The sequence below is a fragment of the Corvus brachyrhynchos genome, unplaced genomic scaffold (assembly GCF_000691975.1).
Source record: "Corvus brachyrhynchos isolate BGI_N302 unplaced genomic scaffold, ASM69197v1 scaffold61, whole genome shotgun sequence".
Classification (NCBI taxonomy): domain Eukaryota; kingdom Metazoa; phylum Chordata; class Aves; order Passeriformes; family Corvidae; genus Corvus; species Corvus brachyrhynchos.
The window spans coordinates 5126712-5136770 of NW_008236478.1; the positions used below are offsets into that span (position 1 = coordinate 5126712).

At 44.5% G+C, this 10059-nt stretch overlaps 1 protein-coding gene across 2 annotated transcripts; it reads right to left on the reverse strand.

Annotated features, from left to right (window-relative positions):
• Positions 1-5605: 5605 nt before the first annotated feature.
• LOC103624513 (cytochrome P450 26A1) lies at positions 5606-9022 on the reverse strand. 2 transcript variants are annotated; one of them, XM_008643802.2, is made up of 7 exons: positions 8497-9022; positions 8085-8309; positions 7706-7993; positions 7435-7584; positions 6969-7103; positions 6603-6755; positions 5606-6412 (listed from the first exon to the last, which is right to left on the reverse strand). In XM_008643802.2, exons 1-7 carry the CDS (start codon positions 8683-8685, stop codon positions 6071-6073), a joined length of 1482 nt encoding a protein of 493 aa, XP_008642024.1. In that variant the 5' UTR covers positions 8686-9022; the 3' UTR covers positions 5606-6070. The 2 variants fall into 2 exon arrangements, with proteins under 2 accessions (XP_008642024.1, XP_017581541.1); XM_017726052.1 differs by lacking the exon at positions 6969-7103.
• Between the last annotated feature and the right edge of the window lie 1037 nt (positions 9023-10059).

Below are 10059 nucleotides of genomic sequence, written 5' to 3' on the forward strand. Positions count from 1 at the left end.
TTGTCAAAGTTAAGGACAATTCACCAAAGAGGAGGCTACTGCCAGGTCAGGGAGCAGTTTCCGATTGTTCTGTGGCTCCTAGGCTTCCGAGGGAAGCTTTGGAGAGAAGCAGCGTGTTTGATGAGTAGGTATATCATGTAGATTGCAAGTAAGAGAGGAAAAAACCCCAACTTTATTGATGTAGACAGGCACTGCTACTGCTATCAGGGCAATATGCAGTCCCTTCCTCTCTTTCCCATAGCATACAGGCAGTTAGTTCACTCAGGTATAAAATAAAGGCTATTAGGTGAAGCACACACAGCCTCTTGCTTCTTTAAGTCAATTAAGCCAGCAAGCCAAGGAAACCAAGATCTCCTATCATTCTACTGAAAATTCAGATTCAATCTTGAAAATATCTTTGTCCTGCTGATATTTTTCAAAAGCAATATATTTCTGAGATACAGATACACTAGACTAATATTCATCCCATACAGCTCAAGCAGAAAAAAAATCCCAAACCTAAGTTGTTCCTTTTCCCCTCAAAATAGCAATTGCTGGAGGAAGCTATTTCATTTAAAGCAGCATTAACAAAGATGACTTAACAAGTCTTGGTAGATGTGTGCCTTTGTGCATCTCCTCCTTAAGCTGTACCTAGAGCACTGCTCAGGACCCACATCTCTGTATTGACACCGATCTTTTCAGTTTCCCACCACCTCAGAAAGTTACTGGCCTGCCTCCTACTCAAGAGTGTGAATGGTACTGACTGCATTTTGGTTACTTTTATCTCTAGACAGGTCCTGTGAGGGGCCCTCAGCTCTGGAATTTATTCCCCCCTTTGCTGGAAAACAGCCTCCAACAATCTTTGACCTTCTGCATAAGCTGTGAGGCCCAAGTCCAAGGATTTGCTTTGGGAGAAGCATAAAAAAGGTTGGCATTTGTGGGTGTGGTAGGAGAACATGTTGTCTATGCCTGATTTAGTCCTGGGTTTATAATTTTCTCATGTTGTGACAGTTATCATGTACAGCAGTGTAATCTTAACCCATGGACTTACAGGCTTTCCTAAATGGTCATAAACTGGGGGAAAGAAAAGCATTGACATCTACCAACATATGAATGATTGTGTATTTGTGAACAAAATGACCTGGCAAACAAGTACATCATAAGTCACTTTTGCTAAAATGATCCTTCCAGCCTTGCAAATCACAAAAGTTCTGCATGTCTCCGGGGCACTAACAGATACAAGTGAAATTGCAACGTTGGGACTGCTGATAAAGGGACAAATACCACTTTAATTAACTGAGAATACTTAATATATTGCCCTGCCTATGTTGCAACTGAGAGGGAAGCTGTAAACACCTATCAAAACAGCACTATTTTGTCCTACTACGAAAGTTCTCTTGTCTGTCACCTCTTAAATATTTAAATCTCAGATTCTTTAAAAGCTGTTTCTGGGGCTTTTACTCTTTGGATGTAAACAGATTTGTTAAATATTTTATTTCCAACCCACCCACGAAGCTACATTCATTTACATAACTTAATGAAGGCTGCATTATTCATTGAACTTCTCATATAACATTTTTCGTAAGACATTATTAAACAAGTGAAGCAAGACAGTCTAATAATGAGTCTTCTCTAAACTTGCTGCCAGTTACATTTCCTTTCTCCTAATCTATCACTCTAATGGTTGCAACTAATAAACTTTTTGAATTTTTGCTGCTAATCTGTATATGTTTTGCATTGCATGCTGGATGTATAACTTGACAGAGAATTTACAATACAAACCACCTGGCAAACAAAACTATCTCAATTAACAAATGCTATCCAAACCCACCCCACTCTTTTTTTGTTATAATAGAGGACAACTCCATGTAACATAGTACCTTTAAGCCATAAATAAATTCACTAATTTGGGCCTGAAACATACCAGCAGTGTATCTCAAACACAAGATTTGTGTCTGCATTTTATAATTTTTAAAACTTTGCCAAAGGTAGTAGATTGAAGTTTGGTTAATGCAAATCTCCTGCGTGGCCTTGTAAAAGATCCAGTAGTTTTGCATAGGGTCCTGTTAGACTGTTCTAGGAAAGATGACATGCAATAATTTTAAGGTCAAGAAATTCAGCGATGGGTTGCTTACACATGGGCTATTTAATCTGTGTTTAAGACTATATCAAAAGTAGTTGGGTTTTCAGGCAGTCTAAGCAGTGCAGCTCCCTTTGAGATAGATAGCAAATTTTCAGAATTTATACCTCATACAATCAATTCCAATAACTTAAAAAAAAAAAAAAAAAAAGAGAGCTGGATCCAGAGTTCTAATTTTATGCACACTAGTTCTTAAAAGACTGGGGCATATTATTTTATCAGCTTCCATCCTGAAAACCTCTGCAGAGCTGTAGAATTAACAAGACACAGCAGTGTTCTTTTCTCAAAGATGGCTAGATGCAGGTTTGTAAAAGCACTTTTAAAAACTTCCTATTACACTCAGGAAAGTACCACTTGAAAGTCAAAGTATTTTACATATTATTAAGTATTTTTCTTGCTACCTCTTCAAAGGTTATTCTAAATCACTGAACAGAATAAAATAAGAAAACATACCATGGATTGAAATGGGGCAGAAAGAAGGAAAACCTTTTTGTCAGCCTCTCATCTTGCAAGGTCCAGGAAAAGACTGCTGTAATAAAAGTAATAAAATAAAATAAAATATCAGAAAAGTAAGTTCAAAGCCTTAAGCATACAAGACTTCAAATTATACTGTCCCTTGAATAGCTGCTTCTGTGAACCAAAACAAAAGAAAATCTTTCCCAGCTCAACTGCTGAAAGCAACATGCAAGTAACATGTCTTTGTTTCACGAGGACAAAAGAAATAAACCTGATCAAGTTATTTTTAAACATTTCCAATGAGTCTTCAGCACTTTTTTTTTATTAATATAACCATTACCAAAATTCACTTTTACCTGTTCTGACCTTATCTGGAAATACTCATACCTTTCAATCAGGTATTGATTTATCAAGCAGCATTCCTCAATGTCAACTTACACCAATGTAATTCTTTAATGTCCTTTTAATTCAAGAATAGATATAACTGTGTGTTTTTAAGAATAGCACTGAATAGATAGTTCAGAAAGTCTAAGCTCCAGAGATGCTACTGGCTGGCAGGAGCTATTACTCACATGGTTTTAGGAGGAGTGTGGGTTCTATTAACTCACCTTACCCTCAGGGAAGAACCAGCATGCTACATATAAGTCATAGCTTTCTACTCCAGGACCAAAGCAGACCAACTTCTAAATTGTGTGTGATTTTTCCAAGGGAGACCTGGTCAAATATTTTTCTTCTAAATAACAGGTTAACCAAGAGAAGGAATATGAAATAACCCTGCCTCCTGTCTCGGTGCAGCACCCCAGCACAAACTATGCTCATGTGGGGAGCTGGAATGAGGACCTGGTCTGCCCAAAAAGCAATTAGTTTTTTGACGGGTAATTTTTCAACAAAATCAGTTCCTGGACCCAGCATAACAAGAGAGATGGGAGCTCAGGGTGCAGCAGACAGGCAGCACCTAAACAGCAACTACTGTCTCAGCATGTGCCCACCCCAGCCTCTGCTGAGCAGGCAAAGCTACACTCATACCAGAGCTCACCTGAAACTGGTCTGCAGCCAGCATCTAAGCTGTCAAAATACAGCTGCATACAGGAGATTAGCAGGGGTTGTAAAACCTGCTCAAGAAGTTGGGCAAATATTCTAGCAATTAACCCACACTGAGCTCTGTTTTACTGTAGCTACGCTGCTACCATTTCTCGAGATAGCTTGTTTAGAGCTAGTGCCAAGATGCCTAAATTGCACAGCAGTGACAGACCACTTAACTACAGAGATAAATTATTACAGGGGCAGTACCTAACATAGGTTATGTTGTCATGATTTACAACAGCTGAGGATGTGCCCCCAAGATGTCCAGACAAAATCAAGTATATGATTTTTTTTCTTCTTCTTCAAACATAAAAGCCGTGCAAACTTGACTCAAAACCAAAAATTAAAGACTTGCATGTATGACCTTAGACTTACACTGTGAAAGTGTTTGTATTCTCCAGAGAGCACTTAGGTTCCCATTCTTTACAAAATTAAAATATAAACTAAAATAATGTGAAGACCATTCAGAAAGTTCCCACATATAAAAGACTTTAATTAAAACCAAACAAAACATTTAAAGAATATCAGCATCTATTTGGATTTGGACAATGTTGTAATGTTACAGAAGAACATGTTAGTAAAGGATACCAAGACACGAGCCTTGCAGTTCTCCAGGCTCTAGATCACCTCCAAATTAGGATCAAGGTTTGCAATTTTCCACTACTATATTGGTAATAAAGGGGTTTTAAACTGAGGTTATTCATCAAGTCCCTGAGGAACATAATGGTACAACAGGTTTGCACAGTAAAAAATATTTAAGATTTTAAACATTGCCTAGAAGACTCAGGTGCAATCTAGAAAGAATATATTTTGTATTTTAAGGCTACGAAAAATTGAATATGAAAAATTCTTGATAGTTATGCTCATATGTAGGTTGCAGCTAAGGCCATGTGTTAGAAGCTTCCGTGTTTAAAATGCTAGCTGAAAACACATCAAATGTGTTACAGAAACACCTCTTAAAAAAAAGAAAATCCAAACATCACAGATGCTATTAAGGACCTGCAGCTATTTTGGGCAACTTCACTCTGTCCTTAATTTTGATCTTGGGAGAACATAATGAAAAAGTGACTGTTTTCCAGAAGAAAACAAAAAATTTAATTATTCTATATGGTGCTATAAGTGTTTGTGACACTGAATTACATTGGTTTACTTTGTAGATGTTTATAGAGCCAGCCCATGTTGTTTGACTTTTGAGGGAAGACTAATAGGTGTAGTAAGTGGGGGTGGGCACAAAACTCCTTATGGTTAAGCCAAAATAGGGGTCATGCCTAGGGCATTTTATCTGCCCTGCTTACACACGCCTGGGGAATTGCATCTCAACAGTTGATTCTCTGTTAATCAATTCACATTAGTGCCTGCCTTTTAGTTTTCACTTTGCTGAATTCCAGGAAAGAAGTTCTTAAACCAAATGCATGCTCTATCTCTGACCTAGTCAGAACTGTTGCATTTCAAGAAGAAATAAGCAGATTTTATTTGCTCTACCAGCTGATAAGAGACACCTTCATAAGTAAAGATTCATAGCCAGCAGGCTCAACACAGAACAAGATTCAGTGGTCTGTTCACACAGGTCAGCAGTAATATGGGAGGAGAGGACATTTACGGAATTTTTTCCTCAACCAGCTCCAGAGAAAGACTTATGTGACATTATTTTTCTTTCCTTTTCCTTCTTTTCTACTGTGGCTCAAAATGATGTGCTTGATAAGGAGACCTGTAGCATTTGCCATGACTCCATGCAGTTTTCAGAGAGCATGTGGTTTTGCACTGTTCTTGCACTTACAAGCCAAAACTTATAACTAACTAGTCACAAGCAACCACCTGTGAAGGAGGGGAGAGTTAGGAAAACAGAAATAGTAAATACCTCATTTACAAAAGCAGATCTGACCTTACATCCAAACCCTAGAGCCACATTCATTAAGTTACTCTTTAGCATACACTCAGATTTTCATACAGAGGATCATCAAAAATAAACTTTATTATCGAACTTAAAATTCACACATGAAACACACGATCTAGACACAAATAATACTGAAAACATTCTCAAACAATAACCATTTCAGGTAATTTGGATAAGTAGCTAGTTACCATTGTTTTGAATGCTTTTTGAATATTTCTTAATACACACACCATCCCGAAATGTCTTCAAATGCTTAGCTAGCCACCTTTCAATGATATTTTTAAATAGGGGAAAACTTATTTCTATAGAAATAACATTATCTAATTATGAATCAGAGACCCATAATTGTAGTGCTTGGGGGAAAAAAATATCATAGCCTCTTGAAATATTTAGAAGACATAAATTACTATTGTACATTTACAAGTTTTAAATATTTAAAGGCCTTTGTTACTATAAAAAGTTACTATGTACATATTCAATGCTATATAGAAATTCAGTCAGAGGCGAGTGTTGAGCTCTCAGATTTGGCCACTGAAACCTATGAATTTGGTAGGCAGATTGTCCACAGGGTACACTATGGGGCCCGTTTTCATTGTAGGAGGTCCATTCAGCAGCTGCCAGTCACAGCTCCGAGCCAACTCCACTGTAAATATTTTTAGGAGGACTTTTGCAAACTCTTTGCCCACGCAGCTCCTCAAGCCCCCACCAAAAGGAATGAAACTGAACCTAGAGGAATCCTCTGGAGATGGAGACATGAAGCGATCTGGGTTAAATTCCTCCTTGTTGGTAAAGAGATCTGCCACATCATGTGTATCACAGATACTGTAAATAACATTCCAACCTTTAGGGATCTGGTAACCCTATAAGAAGAAGAGAAAGGAGATGTGGAACACCTTGCTGTGTTAAATAATGTGAAGTGACAGCACAGGACACATCAGTGCACCCCACCTCCCCTCCTGGCTTCCTGCACGTCACTCTAAGGCAGACAGGCTACATGGCCACAAAATACTTCACAGCTGCTCTGAGGAATTGTGCCCAAACCTTGCTTACATTTAGCTCAAGGGTCTTGAGTGCAATTCGAAATCCTCCAGGAACAGGCGGGCTCAGCCTGAGAGTCTCTTTGATGACACAGCCCGTGTACTTCAGCTGCTCCAAGACCTCCATGTCCAGCTGCTTCTCATGGCTGGAACTGCACAGTAACCCCTAGAAAGGAAAATGCTGCCATGACATTCATGAAGCAGCCAGCCAGAGTTCCTGGCACTGCAAAACAGCTGCCCCTCACCAAGTGGTATTTTCCTGTCACCCCTAAAAGGAGGGCACCACCTGGGTCAAAGGGAGCCCTGTCTGGGATACCTGTCCTGGAGGTACCTTCTTCCCACTACCCCCTCCTGTGAAATGGCTCTGAGGAAGACACACCTTCACCTGCAGTTCTTTCCTCACTTTCTGCAGGACTTCATGGTGGAGCCCTAGGAAGGCAATCAGCGATGTGGCAGCACTAGCAGTGGTCTCATGGCCCCCAAACAGCAGCTCTGTGGCAGACTCCTTCAGCTCCTTACACAAAGGATAGAAGAGGAATAAACCAGGCCTTGAACGCAGTATCTCTACCAGGCCCACTCTACCACTGCAATGCTGTACATTGTTCCCAAACTGGAGCAGACACCCAGGGGCCAGAATGGGGGTGGTTGGAGGTGCTTATGCTCCCTATGGACATGTCTCCCCAACCAACAGCCTGAATGCAGCCTCTGTACCCTAGTACTCAGAACAAGCTGGTTTATTTTGTGGGGAGAGGGAGCACCTCCTGCTCTCTCCATTTGTCCCCACAAGTGTAATGCTCTCAGAGGGGCTGGGGGAAAGGGATGAATCCAGTCCTGGGGAGCCTTACCTGCATGTTGAGCTGCTCCCCATTACCCTGTGTGTGTTCCATCAGCAGCTGCAGTGCATCCTTGTAGCCGCCCTCAGGCTCCTTGCGGGCCATCTTGGCACGGATGTTCTCCTCGATCTTGGCGTGGATGATGTTGCGTGCCCGCAAGCCCTGACCAAGCAGCAGGGAGAGCAGTGTGAGTCTCAGGCTGTACTGCCATCCCTTCCCCCCGATTCCCCCCTGCCCTGGCCGCAGGGTCACCTCTCTCCTCCTGGCCCGCCGTGAGCCTTACCCGGTAGAGCCCACTGAACGGCACATCGATGGGCAGGGAGAAGAGGTTGCGGATCATCTCCTCGAAGGCCTCCACCAGCTGCTGCTCGCCGTCGGGGCTGGCCTGGCGGGGCTGGAAGCCCAGCAGGATTCTCATGGCAATGCGAAACATGAGGCGCTTCACCTCGGGGTACACGAGCAGGCAGGGCCCGGCGGCGCCCAGCCACCGCTCCAGGCAGGCGCTCACCTCCTCCTGGATGACGGGCACGTAGTGCTGCAGGGCGTCCCGGGAGAAGGCACGCATGATCACCTGCTCAGGGGGACGAGGAGGAATGGGACAGAGGCTCAGCCGCCGAGCCCGGGGCGACCGCGCCCGCTCCCCGCCCACCGTCGGGCCGTACCTTTTTGCGGTGCTTGTGCTGCCCATTGTGGAGGTTGGAGAGGCAACCCGAGCCCAGGATGGTCCGCACCGAGGCGGGCCACTGCACGGAGACGAGCCGGTGCTCGCCCAGCAGGATGTGCCGCACGTTCTCGGCACCCATCACTCGTACCGTGGGCCGCCCGAAGAGGTGAGTCTTGTAGATGAAGCCGTATTTTCTGCGCTTCATCTGCAGGAATTTCCGCCTCTGGACAGGGGATGAGAGGGGGGAAATGATAAAGGAAATTTTAGAAAGGATAAGAGGAAGAGGCAGGGAAAGCCTTTCCCACCTGGGCACGGGAGCCTGTCAAAGTTGCCGCTCATCTCCCTCCCCTGCAGCCAGAGGAGCAGCCGGGGCGCGCCTCTCCGCTCCCCGCGCCATCGCCTCGCCTTACCTGCAGCACCAGCTGCAGCGTCTCCCCGAAGAAGGGGAGCCCCATGGTGCCCGGGGGCAGCGGGAGCGGGCAGCTGGGGTCGCGGCTGCTCACGCAGTACAGGTCCCAGAGCTTGACGGCAGCCAGAAAGAGTAGCAGGGGCAGTAGGAAGGTGCACAGGGCGCTGGCGACTAGGGCGGAGAAGCCCATGACTGGGGAGCGACTCCCGCCCGGCCCCCCGGGAGCTCTGAGTACGCGGGCCGGGCTCGCCGCGGGCCGCCTTTTATACCCTTCCCAGGTTGCTGCCCACCCCTACCTTGGTCCGATAAATTAGTTCACCCAAAGTTCATCCTTAATTGCGGATTGCGGCCTGACTCCTCCCCCCGAAATCTTTAACTATTTGCTTTGCGTAGTGCATCCTGTCCACCACAGACCGCTGCCGGGGAAGGAAAGGTGCTGTCAGGGGCTGGGGCAGAAGCCCCGGGCTCGCTGACCCTGCACCGCGCTCGGCGAGTGGGCTGCGGGACGCCGCCGACAGCTGACAGCCGGTGGTTTTCTACTTACTTTTTCCTTTCTCACTCCATATTCCATTATACTTTGTCTTCCATTACCAATATCTCTTTTTCACCGCCTCCTTTATTACTTTCCCATAAATCCCTCCACCTCTGCCCATTTGCCTCCCTATTCTTTCCCTTATCCCTTTTCTAGTCCTGTCCATTCCATCCTTACTATCCTTAGATTTGTCCTTAGAAATTCAGCCTCTCTCAGCCTTTTCTGAAACCACTGTTCTCTTCTCCTGTCTAGATCGCCCTTTCTCAGATTCTTTTCCATGCAATTCTTTTAGAATCTTGTTTGTTGCTTCTCTTGAAACCCAAAGAACAGCTGAAGGAGAAAACCTAAGCATTCCTCCAAGCTTTAAAGTGCTGTAGTCCCGTGGGAGTGTGAATTAGACAGCCTAATGAGTCAGGCGATTTTATGGAGCCAATCACGCACCAGAGGCTCTGCACATACACATTTGCGAGCTCTACATCTTTATTTTTCTTTCCTCATTTTCCCAGTTGCTGCACTCCCAGCTTCTCTTCACTGACTGAGCAAGAAGCTGGGAGAGGTTCTGCTAGTTTGCGGCACTGAGTGCAACCCCACAAAGCTGTGGCACAGGGAAGAATTCCTCTCCTGTCAACAAGGCACATGGCCAACCCTAAGGCTGCTCCTACTGCGTCCCTACTACACAGGTGCTCGACTTGGGCTGAACGTGTTCAGCAAGTAAATGCATAAGCAACTAAAAAGTGGCAGGGGTGCCATTTCCTAGTGCTGCTGAGGGCAAGGGGCCGTGGAGCTCTCCGCCGGCCACAGCTGCTGCCAATACACTTTTTTTCTTTACGGTTTTTATCTCTTCCCTCCCTGTTACTTTTGCTTTCTTGTTCCCAGACAAGCTCAATAAACGCTGGAAGTTTTGTGTGTGCGTGTCTGTGTAGGGGAGAGAGATGTCACTTTTAATTATTATTTTTCTAACAATCAACGCATCACACGAGACCCGCCCTCCTCTTACGATGCCTTGCCGAAGCGGGGCTGCCCGCCCCCCCA

Coding starts and splice junctions, on each gene's coding strand:
- LOC103624513 (XM_008643802.2), bottom strand. CDS start 8,685: ATGGGCTTCTCCGCCCTAGTCGCCAGCGCCCTGTGCACCTTCCTACTG. Junction 7,585..7,705: donor CGTTCAGTGGGCTCTACCGG/GTAAGGCTCACG, acceptor CTGCTTGGTCAG/GGCTTGCGGGCACGCAACAT. Junction 6,756..6,968: donor GGAAAGAACTGCAGGTGAAG/GTGTGTCTTCCT, acceptor TTTCCTTTCTAG/GGGTTACTGTGCAGTTCCAG.